The sequence below is a fragment of the Indicator indicator genome, chromosome 1 (genome assembly GCF_027791375.1).
Source record: "Indicator indicator isolate 239-I01 chromosome 1, UM_Iind_1.1, whole genome shotgun sequence".
Taxonomy (NCBI): Eukaryota; Metazoa; Chordata; class Aves; order Piciformes; family Indicatoridae; genus Indicator; species Indicator indicator.
Genome location: NC_072010.1, coordinates 24,802,265 through 24,827,723, shown reverse-complemented (window position 1 = coordinate 24,827,723; position 25,459 = coordinate 24,802,265). Strand labels below are relative to the sequence as shown.

The following is a 25,459-nucleotide window of genomic DNA, read 5'->3' as shown; positions in this document are numbered from 1 at the left end:
CAGATTTCAACTAGTCTCAAGTAAAACTATTAAGTCTAGAAATGTAATTGCAGTAAGTAACTGTCACAGTAGGTGCATTTCTACCATGGTCATGGAGATTGGCTTTTAGCAGTAAGAAATTCAATGATCTTTAAATGAAAGAAAAGTGAAGGCAGTCCTCATGAAGTCTGCAAATAACACGAAGATCCAGGACATACTTTAGCTTAGTGTAGCAAGCTTTTCACAAGCAAGCTACTGCCATTTGAATGTGACCAAATGTGAGAATGCCAAAGAACAAGTAGACTGTACTTCTGCAGAGGGAGGTCAGCCTGAAGGGCAGGAATCTGGAACTGAGTTTGAAATCTTAATAGATAACTGCCGTGTGCACAACTAACGGGCTGCCATGGCCAAAAGGGCTGCTTAGATGTACCAAAGAGGAGTAAAAGGGTAAGAGGTTCCATTTTATCTGCCTGAGATACAGGTGTGGCTGTGACAGGAACAGTGTCTCCAGGTCTGGGCTTACCACTCTCAAGAAAAAGGCTGGCAAATGGGACAATGTTTAAAAATTTAAAAGTTCTAAATGTTTTATAGTACAGGACACAAAAGCTTTGTCTGTGTTATTACCAAAGAGATAAATAAGAGATAGTTTGTTTTCTGCCTGTCAAAACACAGCAGCTTAAAGCTGAAGCTAAAAAATAAGATTTATATATATATATATATATAAACAGTAAATAATTTTTGCAACAGCTTATAGTGAGATGTGGAAAATTCTTCAGCAGAAAAATAATTATCCCTTTTGGGTCTTGTGCTTTTCTTGAGGAACAGAGAGTGTGTGGTATGACAGGATGACTCAAAATGCCTCCTTTTTGCCTTATAATTTATGAATCTTTGATACAGAGTAAAAGACTGGTTTGTGTTCTGAATAACAGGAAAGAATCCAGGAAATGGCATAATGAGCTAGATAGCTGCATTATTATGAAGATCACTGTTGGATAAGATACCGAGACAGCTGAAGAACAGAACTCATGCTCAGCCCTGAGGCGCATCAGTGAAGAGAAGCAACAAAGAAAAACAACAGTAGAAGTGAAATAATAATAAGAAGAAAATCTGACTAAATACATGTGGAGCTACTCACATAATATCTACTTAAATTTCTCAAATCCACAACAGAATTTTTCTGCTGTCTTACACAGAATATGTGCAAGGTCAGTCTTCCTGATGTTTAGTACCACTAATCCACCTTCAATAAAAGAAAAAAACTTTTGTGTTAATAACCATCATTTATGGAATATTTTGCATAGGATTTCTTTTTTTAAAGTTAAACGTACTCTATCACACGCAGTGTATAATAATATTGGGATTTGTGGTATACAAACCATGTGTGGTTCCTTACCTTTTAAAGCTTCATTGACGTAATTCTGTATGTAATACACTCGGAGCTTATCATGCACCATGTTCTGGTCATCGTCAATTCCATTAGCCAGAACATAAACTGGAACATCACCATACTTTGATTTAACCCACTTGAGCAATTTACGCAGTCCCCAGGGCACTACTGCAGCTCTGCTGGGTGAGTGCAGCCATGTGATGTCATTGATCATTTGAACTTCAAGATAGTGGTCGTATTTCAGCGCATCTTCCTTCTCCCAGCCCACAAGGGTAGTAGTGTAGTGACTCAAGGCAAAAAAATCAAATGAGCCCTGTACTAACTTCTTTTCACCTTCTGAGAAATAAGGCAAGTGGAAATTATACAGGTCGACACTGTTTCTTCGGTGAAGCCATGCTCTCATCACCTGTGGGTAGTCACCATTCCCAAAGATGGGCTCTGCAAGCCAGCCAATGTCAAACTCTAAAATTCTGTCAGCGACTTCTTGGTCATTCCTGGAAAAGGGACAAGCTGGTTCTACCCAGTCAGCTTGCAGAGCTATGGATATTTTACCCTTCTGAGCTGTCCTGAATTCTTTGTCATAAAGATGCCACGCTTTCGCATGGGCTTTCAGCAGGTTGTGCCCTGCCGTGTAAGTCAGGTTCTTCACAGGTGGCTCATTCATTGTGATCCAAAATTTGACATGGTCCCCAAGACTTGTAAAGCAGAATTTGGCATACGCAACAAAAGCCTCAACAGTTTCTGGGTTTTCCCAAGCTCCATGCTTAGCAAGGGGAACTGGAAGCTCTTGATTCTCAGCCATAGGCTGCCATAAAGCAACAACAGGAGTTATGTTAACTCTGAGAAGTTCACTAGCAAAACACTGATAATAATGTATGAGTGTGTGGTTGATGACAGACAGGTTACCTAAAGGAAGGATTAAGGACCATTTCAGTGAAAAATGGAAGTGTGTGATATGCATTTCTTGCAGAAGAGAGATCTGAAGCCTGATAGCAGCAAAGTCAACACATTGACGCTTGCGTTTTGAGGTGTAAACTCCATCCAGTTTAATAAGCTTCTTCGTCTGGTGAACATCCCACACATAAACACTGGAGTCAAGAAACTGGGCAGGTGTCGTGTCTACCTAGATAGAATAAGAAACACCAGATTCAAGCTGCTTGCTCTGGGTAGGTGGGAAGATCATAACCATCAGGCACAACATAGTAAAAGCATATCATAAGTCAAAACATTGCATTTAGCACCTGTCTTGCATCTCTGATATGATAACATCTCTGGCTCACATGAGTTAATTTTCAGTTAACATGTGACATCAGGAAAGTACCAAACCTATGGATTATGTTCATCCCGCTTTCCAAACAAACTTATGCTAATGGTCACCGTGTTTATATCTTCTCCAGATTGCTCCAGTCTGTGTAAGAAACAAGGGATTGCTCAGGGATATGGAACTAAGCTTGCAACAGATCTCCAGAGAAGCAGTTCCTGAGCAAAGACTACAGTAATTTAATGTTTTTCTTTCAAGATGAAGAAGGGCCTCCACAATGATTATGTTGCAAATTACTCAGTAGATGCAGATTGAGGACCGCTCCCTGAACACAGGAAAAGAAATACTGAAAGCAACATAATTTCTATGTTCAGTTCTTTTCCTGACTATGATGAAAGATGAGTAATGCTCTGCACTTGACTTTTTAGCACAAATTCAGTTGACAGGCAACATTTTTCCTTCTTGCTAAAGCAGTCCTTTTTTATTTAACTCATACTGAACTCATTTCCAAGCTATTTCAGCAGACTGTTGATGTCTGAATCAATTTTTCTTTGGGCCTCTGAGTAAGCCCACTGTACGTGACTCCAACAATTAACACATTTCCCATAAGTCTTTAGGTCTTCAGATGTCAGAACTGCCTGTATGACACACCAACACTGTAAGAGATGAACTAACTTCTTAGGGTGCCAGAGAATTATACTTTTGCTTTTAAATGTGTATTACAAACACAGTAAGGACTAGAAAATGGAAAAGTTAATTACTTTAAAAAATGCACAGTGTGAAATCTCCTCATTCATACTACAGCATAACTCTTAAAAGAAAGATCCAAACTATAAGTACCACAAATGCTTATATGTCCTCTTTTCAATTTATTTTTCTTTTTCCTGTGGGTGCACATTTTCCCCTAGAATTCAGATTTCCTTGTCCTGCCCTCTGTTCGAAAAGCAGGTGTCAGCCTACCACCAGTGTTCAACTTGTAGCTGAGGCTCTGCAGACCGCATAAAGAAGCTGCTGAAAATCAGTTGCTATTTTCTCCGGAGAGGTCAGTACTGTGCTTATAGAAGAAAGTAATAAAAAACAGCATGTCTGAGGGAAATTGCTTTTCTGGAAAATTGTCCCTTGTAGATTACTAAAGCATGCATTGCCACTAATACTGTGGGAATGCTGTCAAAAGAGTTCTTCCACTGTGATGCATCTACAAATCACACTACCTAAGTCTTACAGCACAAAATGTTTGAATGGCCTTTTGAAATGAAAATATTCAACTTTGAAGGTTCTGGGGATGGGAAGGATTTTTTTAACTGTCTTAGGCTGACTGACTTCAAAACTTTATAGCTGTTATTGATCCCAAAGGCAGCAATTCTATTTTCAATCCCTAATCTACCTAGGAGCTAGCAGGATAATGGTTATTGAATTTTCTTGGCAATCAGTGTCCCAGGAAAGGAGGCTGTGTATTTTTCAAGAGAACAAAGTCAGATCTTACTTTTGGAGTAAGAAAAACAAACAAACAACAAAACCCAAGCCGTCTCTACTCTAGCCTTAAGAAAAGTCCTGTCTTCATGGGAAATTTAAATTAAAAATTCTATTATTGGAGCAAGCCTCAGCATTGAATGTAACTACACCTCTTTACTGTGGTTAGAGAAGCTCTGCAAGCCAAAACAGCATCTGAGAACTACAGAGCCAAACCGTTAAAGAGACCATAACTAAGCTACAATTTTTATTTATTCTATGAAGCCTTAAAATTTAAAAGACTCTCCCAAAGTACCAGTTTTAGTTGAAATAATAAGTGAGAGGTATGAACTGGACCCATAATCTAATTCCATGCTTTCCAGGGACACTGCAGGTCTTCATCAGTTACAGTGCTACACAAAATGACAAAGAAATACAGAAATTTCATCTAAATCTATTTTTTTTAAAATTTGGGTTGTGGTTTGGTTGTGTCTTTTTTTTTTTTTGTTGGTTGGTTTTTTGAGAGGTTTTTATTTTTTATTTGGTTGGTTTGGGGTTATTTTCTCACAAAACTTTCTAACAAGGGTTCCAGGATATATATAGATAAGATGTAGAAACATGCTACTGGAGTTTTAAGAGTTTTAAGGAAGTTTTCTAAAACATGCATTTGCCTGCTGTGATCATATATTACCATTAAAATTATGGACAAGAAAAAGTACCAATAATTCTCATTTCATAGACTATGACTTTGGAAATACACTTTAGCAAACCTAATCAACTTCCATTTGAAAAAGGACTGACTTCAAGTAACTGACCACATAACACATCCAGAGAAGATGAGCATCAGATGCCCTTCAATTTCTGTATGTTTTTCTAAAATATCCTTGTATCTCAATCTGACTGGATCTCCTTGGTTGTGTGCAGAAAGTCTAGTGAAGACTGAAAGACACAGTATGTGGCACAAAAGCCACATTTCCGTGCAGCACTGTGGTAATAGATATCAGCACAGACAGTCTATCCAGCAAACTTATCAATAAGAACTGGTGCACTGATCTGGCTGGACAGTCAGTCAGCTTTATCATCAGACTCACCTGAATGTAGTTGTCAACAATTCCCCAAGCAAAGCCACAGGGAAAAATACCTTCTATGGGCTGGTTTTCAGGCAAAGGTGGGAAGCCATTTTTTTCTATCAGCTTTTGATAGAACAATACAGAAGCTTTGGGCATCAATTTCTTGTCATGGCTTTGAAAATCAACATAAAACAATCCACGACGAATGCTGTACCCCCTGTGCCATTCAAAGCCATCCAGCAGGGACCAGACTGTGTAGCCAAACACATTAACTCCGTCGTACCGGATGGCTGGGGAAAGAACAAAACCAGAATGATCAGACTGCTCGTTTTCACTCTGTAGGTTACACCATATCAGCAATGTTTGCTGTATCGATGCGTAAGAACAATGCAGCTGGTCAGATAAGTATCTTGGTGCCTGCGTCAAAGTGTGTTCAGGGAAGGTATTTCAGCTGCACTCAGGGAGCTCCCGGGTCATGTGTGCACTGTGCAAGGCAGCAGAGGTACCTGGCTTGGCTTTAAACAAGCCAAGTTTAGAAAGAGCAGCAGTGATTTGAGCAGTGCTGCTAATTAGGTGTGTCAAGCCTCAGCCTCGGAACACAGCACGCTGCACTTGAACTGTCTTCAGCATCTGTGCCAGTAACTTCATTGCACTCTGCTAGGCACTGCAGCTCACTCCAGTGTAGCTTAAGTGCCATTAATGCATCATTGCCCCGTGTGCAAACAAAAGTTACGCTCCTTTTTCTCCTACTCCTCCACTACAAACACATATTGGGAAATCCCTGATGACAGTTTGGTGTGCTTCTGAGCTTTCTTTACCACAGATTTTAAGTAGAAGTGATAATGCAGTCAGACTTTCCTTATTTGATAATTTTATATCCTTTATGGCATAGTATTTTCCACCTAAAATATTTAAGGTTTTCTAAAAATACGTCTATGCTCTAGGTCAACTGTTTGACTTTTAAGAATCACTACACAGTTAGAAGGTTAATATCTGAACCTAATGGCATCTGTTTGTATTGCCAGCATTACAGCAGTAAGATTGCAAACGATACTTACTGAGATTCAGCAAAATGTTCCTGGGCAAGGCTCAGCTTAAAGAAAGCACAAAGGAGTGTGCTTATTTTAATTACAGCATTAGACCTAAGTCTAATTCAGCAATGCATTTATACATGTTCTTGAATGTTCTTTTGAACCTGAGTTTGGCACTGTAGCCAGCAGAGTTTATCTTTATCACAGTCTTATGTCAACCCAAACTGCATATTGACTGAACAAAATATTTTCCAGCCTAGTAACATTAAAAGCATTATTTCAGGCAACCTTCAGAATATCAAGTTCCTCATTTCCTGGTTTTATTAATGGACCTCATTACAATCAGTTAGGAAGGACCACATGGATTCTTGATTGCAGCTCTTGTTTGACTCAATTAAATGAACTGTGGTTAAAAAAGCAAAGAATTTGGCCCAGTCTCTATAAGAGGTCATGAGAAAATGTCTAAGGAAATGGAATATTTCTCCTCCTAAAGTCATCATTCTTTTGTGTTTGGCAAACGCCAGTATTTTTCTAACCTCTGCACGTATCCATGATGACATCTGCCATACAGGCAGAGTAAAAGCCAATACAGGTCCACTTTGTAAACCAGTCTCAGTAAGAATTTCTCTTGGGACAGCATCTCACCCCTTCTGTAAGTCATCACACAGCTCTCTTCCAGTTTCCAAACACCTCATAAAAACTATCCTCAAAACTTTCTTTTAAAATGTATTGACTTTCAAGTGTCACCTATCAAACAAGCAACTTGAAAATTTTTTTGAAGTTCCAAAAAAGTTTGGCAGTCTCAAACACAGTATCCTATATGGATTGCATGTTACTGATAAAACACAATGAAAATTATCGTCTTTTTTCTTCTTCTTTTTCCTTTGTCTGTCTCCGCTCTTTTTTACGTCTGTTGGTGGCAAAGCAGGATGACTAAAACCTAAACTGCCCTTGCTTCTGAAACTGAGTGGCCTTGTCCATACTACCTGCTGGAAATAACTCCCAACCTGAGCAATCCCACAGCATGCCTACAATTATGCTACTGTGCAAGCCAGGACTCTGCCACAACTGGCTTAAAAAAGAAACAGCAGCGCAGCTCATGCTCTGTTGAGTTTGTGAGTATAGAAACAGTCCGAGGAAACATAAGCACACAATACACCAAATAGATCAGATCCTGAAAGGCCTCTGCTCAGCTGCTGTTCAATCCCAAGGCATGCAGGTGAGGTGTTTGAAGCCCACAGTCCCTGCTTTCATGTGGAAGGTTCCTTGGGATCCATGCTTTGCCTCTTGACATACCCAACAACAGCTCAGTCCTGACCTGTCAGGGACATGGCTCTTCCAGTTCTCCTTAAGACTCTTTGATTTCAGACTTGATAATGACCTTAACCTCTTGGCTGACCATCATGACACAGAGGATCCTGTGTGCCTTCCTGGTCAACATGCTCCACTTTACAAGGAACAATCATTCATTTGCTGCATCAGAAACAGAGCAAGGAAGTGAATACAACCCTGGAATAAGTGGTTAGATATCCACTCATGTAAGAAGACATCTCCAATCCATTTGCAGCTCTAATTAATATTTATCTACTGTATATTACAGTTCTATTTACTCTATTCAATCCTAAACAGTATTTGGGAAAAAAAAAAAAAACAAAGAAAATAATAAAAAATATATAACAATAATAGTAAATAGTGAAAGAACTTAAGGATGTATACAGCAAATAAACGGACCCTTTCCCAGAGCCAAAAAATAAAAACTGGAAAAAAAATGTATGGAGCTTATCTCCAGCATTCAGTGTCAGAATGGACATCTACATCAGCACTTGAACTGAAAACAGGAGCACACTTTTCAGCAAATCTCCCCCATCACACTTCAGTTCACATCAAAAAGCAGTCTCAGGATGCATGACCTAGGTTTCTTTGGAGTGAAATTAATACAGAAATTGGCTTCAGGAACAAACACAGTGTGGACATCAGGCCCTCCAGATCAAGTCTTTTTTACTCAAAAAGTTTTCTCTGACAGGGCTGCACTCAGTTGTTAACATAGATATAGAAATAAGCTGTTTTGTCTGACCCAGTGCATATACACAATCAGGCAAAGATACTGGCCAGATCTAGGAAGCACCAAAAGCATGTTTAAGTGGTTGAAATTAATCATCCCTGCTTCTTAGTGCTATAGCTCCAAGGCCCCATGACTGTTGAAGTGAATCTTGAGGTAAAGAGGTTATGAACATCTACGTAACAGTGCCTTACTGCACTGAATAGACATGTCCTAAGACTCTGAGCAAGGCACCTTTGTCTTTGGTGTTGTCCAACCAGACTGCTCACAGCCAACATAGAATCATAGAATCAAGAAGGTTGGAAGAGACCTCAAAGATCATCGAGTCCAACCTGTCACCCCAAACCTCATGACTATCTAAACCATGGCACCAAGTGCCACGTCCAATCCCCTCTTGAACACCTCCAGGGATAGTGACTCCACCACCTCCCTGGGCAGCACATTCCAATGGCCAACCACTCTCTCTGTGAAGAACTTTCTCCTCACCTCCAGCCTAAACCTCCCCTGGCGCAGTTTGAGACTGTGTCCTCTTGTTCTGGTGCTGGTTGCCTTTTGTGGATCTTTCTCGACTAAATTCCCCTAGGTATTGCATAGAGAACTTGGGTATTTACACAGAACTTTGCAGATTCAAACAGCAGTGGAGTTGGGTGCAACCATTTTCATCCTAATGACACCAAATTCCTTTCTGCAGAACCAGTTTCTCTCTGCTTTATTTCTGTAAAAAAGGTTAGCCAAGTGCTGGTGTTCTTAAGTTGAGATGACACAGCTATCAGACTGCTGTTATTATTATTTATTGAGTGGCACATTAAAATGAAAGTAACTCTGAAAACTGAGACGATTTCCAGACAGCTGTGATTAAAAGGCAGACACCCGTAAGTATGTCCTGCAATTTACAAACTAAGCACAAATATGAGTAACAGAAATGCAACACTTTCAAGAAGATAAGCTCATGCAAAGTAGTAATACTGCACTTGCAAAAGTTTGCAACTCTTCTGCATGCCATTCTTCCCATTTTGGATGCACTGACTCCAAAATGTTTATTCACCTTTCAATTTATTTGCAATAATTAGGTTTCAGGAATAGCAGAGGAAAAAACCTGGGAATCCTCTGCATCTACATGACCACTGAGGATAAAATGAAACCCATTTTTGCTCATCCCCTTTATGAAAATGGCATGTAACACAAGAGCTATCATGCCTGAACTAATAACTACAATATTATCATTTTTAAAACCAGTAATCTGTAGACAATCAATTGTTGAACTGTAAATTAAGAAATTAAAAGGCAATAAAAATGGAAATGGGAGCTCCAACAATATATTGGTGGCAGGACTGAAAAAAAACCTGTGCCACAAGGAAATGGGAACTTACAAAACAACTTTAATACAAGGTAGTTGTGATGGGTTGAAATTACTCCCCAAATAATTTGGAGAACTACCCCCAAAATAGAATCACAGAATCATAGAATCAGTCAGGGTTGGAAGGGACCACAAGGATCATCTAGTTCCAACCCCCCTGCCATGGGGAGGGACACCTCACACTACATCAGGCTGCCCAGAGCCTCATCCAGCCTGGCTGCAAACACCTCCAGGGATGGGGCCACAACCACCTCCCTGGACAACCCATTCCAGGCTCTCACCACTCTCATGGGGAAGAACTTCTTCCTCATGTCCAGCCTGAATCTTCCCACTTCCAGCTTTATTCCATTCTCTCTAGTCCTGTCACTACCTGATATCCTAAAAAGTCCCTCCCCAGCTTTCTTGGAGGCCCCCTTCAGATACTGGAAGGCCACAAGAAGGTCACATCAGAGCCTTCTCTTCTCCAGACTAAACAGCCCCAACTCTTTCAGTCTGTCCTCATAGGAGAGGTGCTCCAGCCCTCTGATCATCCTGGTGGCCTTTCTCTGGACATGTTCCAGCACCTCCAGATCCCTCTTGTAATAGGCGCTCCAGAACTGGATGCAGTACTCCAGGTGGGGTCTCACCAGGGCTGAGTAGAGGGGGAGAATCACCTCCCTTGACCTGCTGGCCACACTTCTCTTGATGCAGCCCAGGATCTGGTTGGCTTTCTGGGCTGCAAGTGCACCCTGACAGCTCATGTTGAGCTTCTCGTCCACCAGCACCCCCAAGTCCCTCTCCTCAGGGCTTCTTTCCAGCCAGTCACTGCCCAGCCTGTATTTGTGTTTGGGATTGCCTCGACCCAGATGCAGGACCTTGCACTTGGTCTTGTTGAACCTCATGAGGTTGGCTTGTGCCCACCTCTCCAGCCTGTCAAGGTCCCTCTGGATGCCATCCCTTCCCTCCAGCATCTCTGCTGCACCACACAGCTTGGTGTCATCAGCAAACTTGCTGAGGGTGCACTCAATGCCACTGTCCATGTCACCAACAAAGATGTTGAACAAGACTGGTCCCAGGACTGAGCCCTGAGGGACTCAGCTTGTCACTGGTCTCCACTGGGACATGGACTCATTGACAGCCACTCTTTGGGTGCAGCCATCAAGCCAATTCTTTATCCATCTCATGGTCCACCCATCACCCATCACAGAATTATAGAGAAGGGTTGGAAGGGACCACAAGGATCATCTAGTTCCAACCCCCCTGCCATGGGCAGGGACACCTCACACTACATCAGGCTGGCCAGAGCCTCATCCAGCCTGGCTGCAAACACCTCCAGGGATGGGGCCTCAACCACCTCCCTGGACAATCCATTCCAGGCTCTCACCACTCTCATGGGGAAGAACTTCTTCCTCAGACCCAGACCGCACCAGTTTGGAGACCAGGATGCAGTGTGAGACAGTGTCGAAGGCTTTGCTCTGAGCCTGACTTAGCTCAGTTTGGGATGGAAGCAAATGAAGCTATATTTACAAGCAAAAAATATCTAGAAATATGAAATGCAATTAATATGTAAAAAATATACAATATATGTATACATATCCATATATACATACATACAATATATGAATATATATATATACACACACAAATTATAAACAATGCAGAAACTCCTCAGACTCCCCTGAATGGCTACAGGGAACTCATTCACCTCCTTCCCCACTCCTTCCAGTTACTTCACACAGTAGTCAAAACAGAGATACCCTGGCAAGGCCACAGAAGAGAGAAAGAGAAAAGTTGCAAGCAGAAGCAACAGAAGAAGAAAAGTATGAAAGAACTGTTTGTGCCACTACTCTATATCCCCATTAGCAAGCTGATGAATTATATAAACCTTAGAGTTATTTTTTTTTATCCAATGGTAATTTTATTTTACTTTCAGTCTTTGCAGTGAGGAACTAGGCTAAAGTTCCCTCTTCAAATTGTAACAGTAGTGTATTTCTCCTAGTGTTTAGAAAAAATACTAAGTTAACAATTTAGATTATATAACTTACAGTATTCAGTTCTCATTAAACTGACCTAAATTCAGATTATTGTGACTGATACCCACAGCTGCACTGATTGTAAAATTTGTGTAAGGGTTACACTGAGATGCAGAATGAAAATACTTCAAATTTTAATTTAAAAATTTCTTCTTTCAGCTATATGTTTTCTTCATAATAACTCCTTTTGCATACATTTACCTTCCCACATATTCATTCTTACATTTTGTACACATGCATTCATACATCTAAGATATGGAAAACAACTGTCAATAAATAACACAGGAAATTTCTCTAAATCCACTGAGAACACTTCACACACATTTTGCACTTCCTCCCACCAGAGACAGTAGAAATTTTCCTCCTGGCTTCAAAGACAGCAGCATCAGTTTCACCAAATGCTGTCTGTAGATATTAAGGGTCTTCAAGAGCTGAAAATAACAAACCCAGTAAAGGAATTTGGAGTGTAAGCGTCCAGATGAATGTAAAAGAATAAAATCAGGTTTTGGCCTGGTCTTTTAACATGTCTCTGCTGGTTATTTTGCATTATGATTATGTCAAGTATATATTAATACAAACTCAGCCTTACCTTTTAAAGTTTCCATAATGAACTTTTTGAGATAGTATATATATTTGGCATCATCTCTCTTGGTGCTACCAGAAACAAACCAGCTGTTCTCCACAATGAATATTTGTGGGTTATTATATTCACTGTTTACCCAATAAAGGAGCTGCCTTAGGCTTATTGATTCCAACTGCTGGAATTTCATGTGGGAGTCCAAGAGCTGGAAACTCAGGGTAGCTCCAAATGAAAGAGCAAAAAAGTCTGCTGTTCCCCTGATATACTTCTTCTCAACTTCACTGAATTCAGGTAACAGGGAGGAAAGATTGCCCCTCATGCTTTCTGGATAGTCACCATCAATAAATATGGGCTTAGCGAACCAGCCAAGCACAAAATCAAGGGATTTTTGGCATTCTTTTATGTTTTTTTCAGTCATATGTTGAGGCTTTATCCAGTGGGAACTAAGGGCAATGGACACCTTCCCTCTTTGGGTTGGACGGAAATGGTCATTGTAGAGATGCCAGACTTTAGCGTGGGCCTGTTGAAAAGAAAGACTGCAATTAGTGCACCTGAAATTTCCTTTTAAGCAATGCAATTAGTCTCAAGTACTGACATCCAGTGAGTAACCAGATAATCACAGCATTTGAGGGCTCAGCCTTGTTCATTCATCAGCAATTTACAGTTCCCAAATCAACTTCTCATTCATACCACACTAATACCACATATCACCTAGAAACTATTAGCTGGTCAGGGAAAACAGCACCTTAGTGTTTCATGAGATACTGTTCCAGGCATTGAGCACACTTTTAGCTAGACACCTTTATTAACTCTTAGTTTTGAATTCAGACATACTTCCAGTATTTACAAAAGTGAATTAACTAAACATGTTTTAAAGTATGTTCTCATTAAAGGAATATCGGTATACTTGTAGACTCACAGATACATAAAGGAAGGTCAGTACTTAAGAACTGCCCAGATCTCTCTAAATGATACAAGACAAAGGAACATCTTTGAACTTATTCCTATTTAAATCAGAGGAAAAGCCACTAATCTGGGTTTTAAAATGTGTGATGAAAAAAACAATATACCACAGTTCCTGAACAAGTATTCCAATAATTCAATTTGCTTTACCAAAAATTACTATTTACCTCTAGTATCAGACTTCAACCACTTGTCTTGATACAATTTCATCTCTCCCTTTGAGGAGACCTTTTCTACCAAATTTCTTTCCCATGATCTTATAGAGTCAGTTGAAACAGTCTTCTGATGTTCCCTTTGAAAGCTAAATACATTAAATTCTGGAGCTTTGCATTATCTTCAGGCATAGCTTCAAGCTGTCTAACCATTCTCCCAGACCTCCTCTGATTCTCTTCCAATTTGTCATCATCTGTCTTAAACTGCAGAAGCAGAATTGGACACAATATGCCAGTGGTAGTCTTGCCAGCAGTAAATCCAGAGACAATTTAATACACTCTTGCTGATTATGTGGCCACAGCAATACATTAGATGAGCATATGCTCATCTAAACTACCATATCTCCAGAGACCTTCGCCATCGAAAATGTATTTATAATTTGCACCTAGCTTATCAAAGAACTTTGCTCTGTGAGGCAACATCCCATCTTGTTGTCATCTGCATGCTAATAGAAATTGTAATGCTTTTTTTCTAGGTCATTGGTAAAAATACGAGATCTGTTCATTAGAATAAAGCCTAACTACCTCCAGTTTACATTTGAATTTGGAGGCTTATCAGGCAGTGTTTGTTCATACGTGCTGTGATGACACGAACCTCCATTCTTGCCATACAAAGTCACAGGAGTGATGAATATAAGAAATTGTTAATCAAAATGTCACACGCATTTTTAGTCCTCCCTGGAATAAAAGCCATATAGAAAGCCTAATAACTCCACTCCATGTGTTGATATGCTGGCAAATTTTATCATTAATTTATTGAAAGCTGCTGTGCAGTTTCTTTTTCATACTCTTAGCTTTCAGGCTTTGAACCACAATAATTTCCAGTTGCCAGCAATTAAGATTATTAATCATTTTTCACATAGACACTGTTAATTACCCAGGAAAAATAATGAATTCTATCATTCTAGTGTTCTTGCAGAGTTTAAATTCTCACTACTGGGAGAAAAAGAAATGGAAATGAAGGACAACTAAAGGTAAGATCAATAATCAAGGCTCAGCTCAGTGCCCCCATACAGAAACCTGCTGCCTTTGAGGCATCATGGGGTATATAAAACATCAGTACAGATGTGACACCAGCCTCTGGAGGCAACTACGTTCATGCCCTTTTAGAATGGTCATTAAAACCCAACTGCAAATCACAGTGCACACCTATGTGAGTATACCTGAATTAAGCTCTCAGTGGCAAACTTGAGCATTGATGCTCTCATCTATAATACTTCAATACTGAATGCGATGTAGTCCTACCACCTGTCTATATTAATATAATGGATTTGGAGGCTAGTGAGAAACTAAATATAGTAACCACATCAAACTCTCATGTCAAGTATGAGAGCTGACCTAAGTACAGACAGTTTTATTTCACACTGAAGCTCTGTCACACTGATGAAAAAAACAAGAGACATTTCACATCCAGACCAAAATGCTATACACCCTGCACTTATTAAATATGATTTAAAATTCCATTATGAACAAACATGTCACCACTTGCAACTCATATTTGCACACCCAAATTTTCCCTCATCAAAATGCTCCGTACTGTTCTTCTGTGAGACCTGACTCATCTGCAGACTCCCTAGCTCAAATGTTAAGAGACCACCATGCACACTCTCAAACACATAATTTAATCTCTGTTGTCTGCAATTGCACATATGCTGCCCACTTATAGCACATCTCAAGGACTATGGAAGACTTGCCCCATAGCTCTTGGAGAAAAATATTCCAGCACCTTAGTAGCTTTGATTGTACCATGAAGAAAAGGAAAGGAACCCCACAGGTTATCCCTCTACAGAGATAAGGAGGTGCTAGTTACTCCTTCATTACAATGGAAAAAAAAAAATAGTAGTGCAGCAATGTGGGAATTTCTCCACTATTTTTTAAGCAAGTCATCTAGTCTGCCCTTACAGAAAATGAGAAAAGACTTTGGTCTAAGATACGCAGGGTGAGTCACTCTTTGGGAGTCCATCTCTCTCCACAGACAAAACCTTCTACTCAGTTTAGACAAGACATGTTCTAGAGAGAGACAAAAAGCAGGTGACAAGAAGGCCACTTAAATGTCTGCTTTCTGTAGTGTGCATGAAGTCACATTATATTATTTCCATTAAAAAAAAACAAAACAAAACAAAACAAAACAAAACACCACCAACCCAGCTAAACATAGAAAAAGGTGCATAAAAGTCCCCAGACTCTGTGGATCTAGATTAATGAAGCAGTTCAAAACTGCATAGAAATAAAGCTGGAAGAAGCCACTGACAGACTAGACAGCCTCTGTGGAAATCTGGGACAGAATTAATTTGCCTAAAATTAGGTGCCTAATGCAGTTAGACATCAGACTATTCCAGACAGTTCCAGAAAGCTGTGAGTCCCCCTAAATCCTGTCACATCTCTCGGCTCCACAGAGACACCTGGGATACTACAGGATGTGTTGAATAATTTGCACCTAAACCTATTTTCAAACAAGTGACTCTCACTCCTGTGGTGAGACTCATTTTGAACCGAAGACACCTTGTATTTTGCTGTCTACATGACCTACATGCCCAAGCTCCCTCTACAGGCAGTGAATGTCACCGGCTCACTCAGCTGCATGAACGCAGGCATTGAGCTGTCACTCCAGAACAGCACAGGCCTAGTCACATCTGCCACTTCCACGCAGATGGTCCTAAAAAGCCTGGGAAGTCTCACAAGGTGCTGCTTATATAGAGCTCACGAATTCATACTCCAAGTCAAAGTACTCAGTGGATTCTAGCAAGTGATTCCCAGCAGCCAGTACACCAGACCCAGGAGGACCACTACCTAGGTCCCAATAACTGTATGGATTAGGAAAAGGAATTAATGTAGATGTCTAGACCTTTTGAGATGCCTTACCTGGATGAGCCTAGCAAACACAATTCAGGACTTGATGGGAGACCTTGGTCTTCTGGAGCAGTGAGTAGAGACCAGGCAGAATATCCTAGGATAGCTCAATTGATACTGTACATCTCCTGGGACAATGAAAGCCTTCTAGATGTCTATTCCCTTTAACTGAAATTTACCATCCCAGATCACATTCAGAGAAAATAAGTAGGAACCAATCTTTTAACTTCCTGATCTCAGTGACCAACCTATTAGCACCTATTTTTAAGTTCAGTCTAGGCATCATGGCAATCCACAGTTCAGTACTTTTACTGAGACACAGCATGGTGACTTTGTGTCCCTGGTTTTAAAAGGTGCTGAGGGGTCTTTGCTCTTTGTTAGCTCTGACAGGTGTGCAGCACTGATAGATCACTTGGCTTGACTGGAAAACCTTACTAAAAAAAGTCTGCTTACAAACTGACTTTAGAAGGGTGGTGCAGGCACCCATGTGTTATGAGCAGAATTAAGTGCTAACACCCGTGTGCTGTTTTCCAGACTGTTGAATTTGGGTAGTCTTGTCATTAGTGCTTACATTCAGAGGGTAGCACAACACTTCGTTGATGTGCTTGAACTTGCTGAGACTTAAGCTAAACTGGTATTGGAAAAGCTGTGAATTAGAACAGGTGCTCTCTGTGCTTGCTAGTGTCTATTCTTCAGGAAAGCTTTTAAACAGAATTTATCTTACCCTTACAATACTTTCATCACAAAGAAAAACATGAAATTCTTTATCACCATAAAAATTTTAAGAAGTCTCGGTATGTAGCTTGCCCTTAGCTAAGACCAGTGGTATGTCTGTACTTGACTCATGTTTCAGGCTCTGACACAGTCTCATTTTCAGGTTTATATGTTCTTCTTCCCCTGACTTTTCCACTCAATACAACTATTTGGACCATGCTCTGCCTATACAAAACTCACGAAATTCTGATATTGGTCATATATGATCAGCCTTAAATATGTCTCTGTATCAAGGTCAATAATGCCAAAATCAAGCCTTGATGAACGTGTCAAGCACATTTCTAACACCGAAAAGCCCCCTGCAATGCCATAGAATGGGCTAGTCCTACAAAGTCCAAATTCCTGTGGCAATAGCAGAAATAATTCAACACAGGCAAACAAGCATCACAGTCTGACACAGTCATGTCCTACTCAACTGCAGGACAGATCTTCACAGTCTAAGAATCATGATACACAACATTCAAAGAGCAGATCCAGAATTATAACTGGGAGCATTATGATTCTATAATTTGTGTTCATTTCTCTAGAACAAGTTGTGTGTCTTCTGAGCCAATAACAATACCACTCACTTCATAAACTGCACAAACACCCTGCTCTCCAGCACTCAGATGAACGATCCTCTATTAACTCCCTATTTGCATCTTAATGAAACCAAATAGCAAAATGTTACTGAAACTCATTTAGCAATATAAAGAGAAGAGTTAATTTGAAAAGATGTGCAACGGCTTTTTGATTACTAGAAACTGGGCTGATGCACCTCTAACAAAAATGTCATTATTCAGTCCTACATCAAAAGCCCTTCTGAAATGGATATAATTACTGCAATGACATGAGAAAGTCTAGCATATGATTAGTCAGATTGTGCCTGGTACCAAGAAGGGGAAAATGTAATGTGTTTTCCCCTAGTATCATCAAAAGCAAGAATTTTAATCAAAAGCTACAACAAAGGGTGTCACAGCTCTTGTAATGTTTCACCCTTAGATCCAAAGTCAAGTAGATTTTACCCACACGGTCTTTGGACAAACGTTCTCTTTCACAAGTAAATTATTTTCTTAATTCTGAGTAGCAGATATGGGTAATTAAAAAATGTCTAAGGGTCTCCCCATACTTCAAAACTGGTAAGACAGTATCTTCATGTCTAAGGCACAGGACTATGTTATAGACAGTACGTTAGCCATATAGTTAACTTCATTTTTCCACTATAATTTCTTCCTAAATACATATTTTCTAGTTTTCTTTTTTGAGTTTGTTGGCCAGTATTACCATGGATGATTGAATCAATACATTTGGTATTTTTCCCCAATCTCAACAACTTGGGCTGAGATTCAGCCTTGTAAATGATACATAGAATGCCAAGTGAACATTTTTCAGTCTACAGCCACTTAATCTAAAATTTGCTACAATTACAGCTTTATTGCATACCTGAAGTATGCTGGGTTTGTTGTTGTTCTACTTCCTTTCTCAGTACAATTTACTCACTGTTTTCATGCTGTGCTGGCCATTGTGACATGCTGATGTCTCATGAACATGAAGGAATTTATGCATGCCATACACAGGGCAGGAACCAATATCATTCCTGTTTTACAAACTGGGAACAGAGATATAACAACATGCATAGAAGAAAAATTAAACCAGGTACCTTAAGATGCAGAGCAGTGTATTAAATCAGAGCAATACCTCTGTTTGGTATGACGCTCAGCTCTACAGAAAAAGCACCAAAGATAACATTAAATACTTGTCTGAAGGCACAGTGGCTAGATAAAACAGCATTTCTCCCCATCACAGGCAAAACAGAGGAGCTTTGCTGGCACAAGAATAAAAAGAAGGTAACCTAAAAGCATCAAGCTAAGTCACTGGCATCAAGATGCATTGCGGGTACTAAAAAAATATTAGAAGGGAAAACAAAACAGCACACCAAAAAATTAACAAAAAATACAAGGAAGCAGATAAAAATTATTTCTACTACATAATTTTTAATTTTGTAGCAGATGAAATTCTGGGAGGGCTTGTACTTTCACATACTGTATGCATAAGCATCAGTGAACACTATCATGGACAGATATGCAGCAGAGAGACACAAAGTGACTGCAATATGACACAAACACCCTTGATTTCGTTGTGTCGGGTGACTGCTGTAGGAAACTGTCCTGAAGGGACGAACCCTAAAACATGCCCTAACCCAGACAATGGGCTAAGCACCTGTGACTGTGCAAACTCAGACATTTCCTGGGGTCCAGATGGTCCAGGTAAACGTGCAGCACATGTAATTAACCTTGTAACACACCTTGTGAACTGTGTGTGCCCCTGGCCATGTTTGGATATGCCCCATTCTGTAGGTTCAGCTATCAGGTGTCTCTGTTACCAACAGGCATTAAATGTCTTTGGACAGTATTTAAACCAGCCGAGAAGGTAGGAAATTTGCCTTGTTCTTACCAAGGATGCTGCTGAAGTTGCAGCTCAAAAGCTTGTCCTAGCAGGCAAACCATACCTGGGCCTTGCACCTGGACCAAGGCAACCACCACTCTGAGAGCCTTGATCAGGAGGCAGAAAGGGGAAAAGACTGAAGACAACCGAACCCCAGAAAAGCTGCACTGCTACAGCCGATGAACTGTGCATGAGAGGAGAGGCACCCCTTAGCCATCTCCAAGCCAAGGAAAGGCGACCATCCAGCAAGAAAAGGGGAGAAAAGAAAAGGGGAGAGCCTCCTCCGAGCCACAGAAAGCTACAACCTGTGAACTGGGCACGAGAGGAGAGTGGCCCCTTAGCCCTCTCTGAGCCAAGAACCGATTGCATTATAGTTACAGTATCTGGAAAGGTAGCAGACAAAGGAGCCACCTGTGAGTTCCTGACTAATTTGCTACAGAATCCCCTTGTGGGAAACCACAGATTGCGGCACCTTTATTTCCAATTTAAATTGCTGTATTGGAAATTCTCAGATTTGTGCTTAAATGGTTTAACTGTCTTCGTATGTACAACATATTACTCATAACCAATAACAGAATCTGCGAATATACTCTGTAAATAAGTTACAGCAGTGTCTGAAGATACCACTGACAGAAATATGAAATAGTAAATATAAACATCTATTTTATTACAGAAACCTCTCCTCTGAAGTAGAGAAAGCCTAGATGTTATGGCACAAGCCCTGAGTTAAGCCTCTGTCAGACTTGCACATCCTTGAAAGGTTGCTCACTGGGCAGGTACCCAGTGGTGTGGAGACCAGAGGTAAGGCAGCTGGACTGTGTGATGTGCTCAGCAAATCTTACTGTCACCATACAAGGCTATACAAACACAGGCACACACCTTCGTGGAGGAGTGGAAGAACACTCACCTCACCTAATTTCTGTATTTGCCTGCATCTGAGCAATTCACATGCACAGGAGAGGGGAACGCTTCCAGGCCACAATTCACCCAAGCCACTTTTAACGCCGAGATGAGAGTAAGATGAAAAGTGCCTGTTGCCCTCCACTCACCACACAGGCAGGCTGGCATGCCACTGGAGTCAACATCCTGTCCAAATAAACTAAAGCACCAAGAGACAAGTGGGCTGGGAAAGCAGTTTGAAGACTCCTGAGACACAACAGTCTCTGAAAACATAAAGGTCGTCTGGAAAAGAATTAGGCGGCATCTGACTTTGAGAAGCAATGGGAGACGAGATAAAAATAGCTTCGTTTCTGACAAGTGCTTCTGAGACACTTGATGTGTTTAATCATTTTCCATACCTCTGACAGAAAAGATTAATTACAGAACTGCACAAAAATAGTTCAAGGAATGTTGTGACCCATGTGAATATTAAAGACATGAGAGCTTCTTAAACAGAGTACAAAAATAAGATAAAAGTACAGAGTAGTTTGAGTGATTTGAAAGTGAGAAACAATCTTGCAGTACTGAAGGGAGCTAAAATAGTACCTTGTAAGAGACTTTGATTGGAATCTGGGGCACAATGCTCAGGGAGTATTTAGGGGAAAACCAAGATATAATCATTGCTATCAAAATTGTTTGGGTTGTGCTGGACCTACATAAACACATAAAAGCTCCAGAACTAAGACTGACCTGCGAAGGACTCTTCCGGACCATGAACCTCTTGGAGGCCAGGCCAGGCTGCAATCATGCTGACATATTTGAGTACACAAAACACTGACAAAAAAAAATATACAAGGGCAAAAGATATGGAGAACCTAGTTGTAATCCACAACAGCAAGCACAGAAAACTCTGTAAGCTGTAGTAAACAGCATAAACCAAGACAGCAAAACTGCAAGAGCTGATTATCATCAGACAAACATTCTGAACAAGGAGGATGAAAAAAGCAGCATGACTTCGGAGGAGCCCTTAATGGGAACAATGGTAATTGTCATGGGCCACTGAGTTCATAATTAGCCCAAAAAGCAAATGGACTTTAAATCCAAAGACCAAAAAGCAAATGGATTTTAAATCACATTTTGATTGCTAGAAACAGTAGTGAGAAAAAAAGTTAAGCATATAAGCTCTAAAGAAACTCACATAAAACTGATGTAGCAAATATATATATGGAATATATAAAACTGATAAAATAATGCCCAGTCAGACCACCAAAAGTCAATGGATGCTAAAAACTGGAAAATATAATATTTGTGATAGTACTAGTGAGGAGAAGACATCAAGTTTTGGCTTTTTGAAGGTTTGCACAAACTGGATGGAGAAGGGAAATAAAAAAAAAGGCTGAGGAAGCAGAAGACTGCATGCAAGGAAGCTCAGAAACTATAGAACAGAAGTTGAGAATCTAAAAGATCCAGAATTCCTGATCTTCCCTGTGCTAAAGCAGAAGGCAAGATCATCCAGTTCAACCCCCTACCAGAGCACACAGGAACACATCCAGACAGGCTTTGAATATCTCCAGAGAAGGAGACTCCACAACCCCCCTGGGCAGCCTGTTCCAGTGTTCTGTCACCCTCACAGTGAAAACATTCTTCCTCCTGTTCCCATGGAACTTCCTATGCCTCAACTTCCACCCATTGCCCCTTGTCCTGTTATTGGGCATCACCGAGAAGAGCCTGGCTCCATCCTCTTGGCACTCACCCTTTAGATATTTACAAACATTAATGAGGTCACCTCTCAGTCTCCTCTTCTCCAAGCTAAAGAGCCCCAGCTCCCTCAGTCTTTCCTCATAAGGAAGATGTTCCACTCCCTTCAATCATTTTTGTGGTTCTGTGCTGGACTATTCAAGCAGTTCTCTGTCCTTCTTGAACTGAAGAGCCCAGAAGTGGACATAATATTCCAGATGCAGCCATAGTGAAGAAGACAGTTACAGTAACAAATACACTCTCTAATGACAAAGAAACTACGGTTGGTTAAATAATATAAATAAATAAATAACAGCCAAACATTTACAATATCTTTAAGGGTAAAAGGTCTGAAGAGGTGACTAATGTCAAGCATTTCTCTCTGTCTGGTGCATCACCAGGGTTTCTGGTCTGCACATGAAGAAGCCAAATACTCTCTGTGCATATTCACCACCTAAACTTACCACTTGGAAATGCCTGTTCTATACACTGTGGAACTAAGCTTGGTAGCCAGGTGGTAGCACAGATAGAAAGAATGCATTTCTGATGGTTTAGCATATGAAGAGAATTGCTTTGTAAAGTCTCAGAGCAGCTGGTAGAAGCCAAACAAACAAAAAACGCCAGTGACATACAGTAGTGGGTTAGAAAGAAAAAATTCCTTAGCAAGACACCAAAGCCCATCATCAATATGTACATCTGGCAGACAAGGAAGTGACAAAAAGGTTTCAGCTTGCTGGGCCTAATCTAACCGGCTAAACCAACAAACCAGTTTGGAAAGATGTTAAAAACAACCTATCATTCAGGGTGAAAATTATAGACTATAGAGCTCAGATCACCCATTACCTACTATCCTGCATTTAAAACACCCAGAGGAGAAGCCTTGTGCTCTAGTGTTAATAAGTAACCCCAAATCTTATGCTGGGCACAATAGTAGATTAAATATAAATTGAGGCAGTTGAGGCATGTATCTGCTCCTGGAGAGGTACTGGAACATTCTGTGTGCAGCTTAACGCTGAGAATCTCCCAGGAAAAAGATAGGAGGAAATCCTTGACATACCATTATTACAAGAATATCAACTGATACTGGATTTTTAAAATCCATGTTTGTAGAGCTGAGAAAGGCTGACAGACTGGCAGTCAGAAATTATTCCTGAGGCAAATGACTGTGCTGCTCTAAAAGCTCCAGAAATTCACCTAGAGGTAGAGGTTTTTCCCCAGCTATAGTCCCAAAAGAAATTAGATTATTGGACTATTCATACAGAAGTGTTTATGAGAAGCAGCAAAAATACTCCCAAACCACAGAGAAAATATTACTGGAGCAACAAATAATTGCATATTCCTATCTGGTCTATCATAAAAGCAGGCAGCAGGGTAATGGTTGAGTTTTGAGCAATGAATTTTGTTGTACCATAAACCACACCTATCACAGCCAAAATGCCAGATTCTGGCATAACAGATTTAGCATATGCTGTCTTTATTACCTTGTTATCAGGAAAAGGTTGGTAAAGAATTTCCCCCTATGTTTAGGGGGCAGAAATGCCACTTCACATGCACCTCCTACCCAAGGATTTCACTGTGCTCCAGCTTTATAGAATATTAATATCACTATAAATAGGAAAAATTATCAGAAACTGATCAAATTCATGTAATTTCATAAACAGATGATGTATTGACCTACACTCAGACTCAAACAGAGCTGAGTCAATTAAAAGAGAGTAAGCCATAACTTTTGGAGCACAATTCCAAGTGAAATGATGAACAGAATAAGTGGTACAGGAAAGAGAAAAATATAGGAGTATACTAATCACCTTATCAACAGTGAGCAAAACTAACAGGAAAATCTCTGCTCTACAAGTTTGCATGAGCTCAAACCTCTTCTGAGTTTATTTTTCCCAGGATTTTACATCCACGTTTGCAGAGATGATGAAGCCTTTAACCAAGTTGTTAAAGAAGGTACAGCAACAAGAGTATACAGGACAAAAATCTGACCTCTGCAACACTCAGAAGAGGCTGGCAATGACAGCCATACTGGGGATGCTATTGCAGCACTTGCACTTTGTTAGACCCTCCAGAGCAGTAGAGGCCAAGTTATCGCAAAACCAAGTCAGTCAGCTGACTGTATAAAAAGGAGCATGTTCCTGGGAGACTTAGCATGGTGACTTAGAAATTACAGAGTAGGTAAAAGGTGTAATTACCATGCTCTGCATATTTAAGACTATGGAATAAGATGGCTATGGAATAAGATGGAAAGTTCCCTTCAGCCCTCTAGATGGATGCAAAAAGCAGCTAATCAGGATAAGCAATATAAATGCAAAGGTACCAGTTTTCAATCTTCAGACAACTGTTTAGATTACTGTTTGACCAGATGTGAATACAGAACTCTTTTTCTAATCAGTATTCAGCTGCTCATGTGAGATCCAGCTGTGTTTACATGCATACCCAGGTAGAGCAATCACTACAAAGTATCTCACTGTGCATAACCTGCCTGAAATGCTCTGGTTGGTGCACATGTAATAGAACTGACTGAAGGGTGTGATTTCAATCATACACCTTTGCAAGTAATGTTCAAGTTGCAAAAATCACTGAAACTGTATAATAAATTAACTTTAGTCCAATAATTTTTGGACTAACTTTTGTTTGATTGTTGTAGATAATAAAGTATTTGATTGTAATATCTCAAGTCTCATTGGTTGTAAAACAAGCCACAAAAGCAATGATTACAGCAAGCTGCAATAGCAAACAAAGTACTCAAGACAACTGCAATAGAGAAGGCAGAATGTCATTCTTAATGGAAAACCCTCTCTTGATGTCCTCTGGCTCCAGGAATTTTGAACTTGACTCTGCATTCTGTAGCTGTAATCCTACTTTTTTATACTTCCTAATTTGCAAAAAATAGAAGAGTAAAGTGCTGAGCGATTTGAAGAATAGCTATACCCTAGCTATACAGAACAAACTGTAGCCTACACTCAGACTTACACACATTATTGTGAGTCTATACTAGCAAGAGAGGGCTATCAGCTCCAAGAAGAACCACTGTTTGGTCCTGATACGTTGAAACTGTAGGAAGATTCACATCATTGCTAGATTCAGGAGTGAGAGTTTGCAGACTACTGAAAAGGAGGACTGTAGCCCATAAATGCAGTATTGCTATTGCTAGTACTAAGCTATAAGATGCATCTAAATTTCACTTTGACTCAGCAGTCACTAACCTATTAAGATCTGCTTTGTGTGATTGCAAGTCTGTTTTAGCTGCAAAGCTGCTCAGCAATCAGGAGAGGAAGGAACCACTGCCTGACTTGCTGGGGTTTTGCCCCTTTTGGCTTAAAGCAGGCTCCGTAGAGGTATGGTTCAAACCAAACGGTATTACAGGCCTACTTCTAGGCAACTGAATCTCAAAGGTAATGTCAGCTTAGGTCTGAGAGACATCCTGCCTTA

General features: G+C 40.3%; 1 protein-coding gene across 1 annotated transcript in view; it reads right to left on the bottom strand.

Annotated features, from left to right (window-relative positions):
- The window catches only part of KL (klotho), a 50,671-nt gene that overhangs the window by 2,478 nt on the left and 22,734 nt on the right, over positions 1–25,459 (bottom strand). Inside the window, exons 2-4 of the mRNA XM_054388243.1 lie at positions 12,195–12,705; positions 5,168–5,436; positions 1,373–2,489 (exon numbers count right to left, since the gene is read on the bottom strand). Of these exons, the coding sequence (XP_054244218.1) occupies positions 1,373–2,489; positions 5,168–5,436; positions 12,195–12,705 (1,897 nt within the window). The remainder of the gene's footprint in view (positions 1–1,372; positions 2,490–5,167; positions 5,437–12,194; positions 12,706–25,459) is intronic.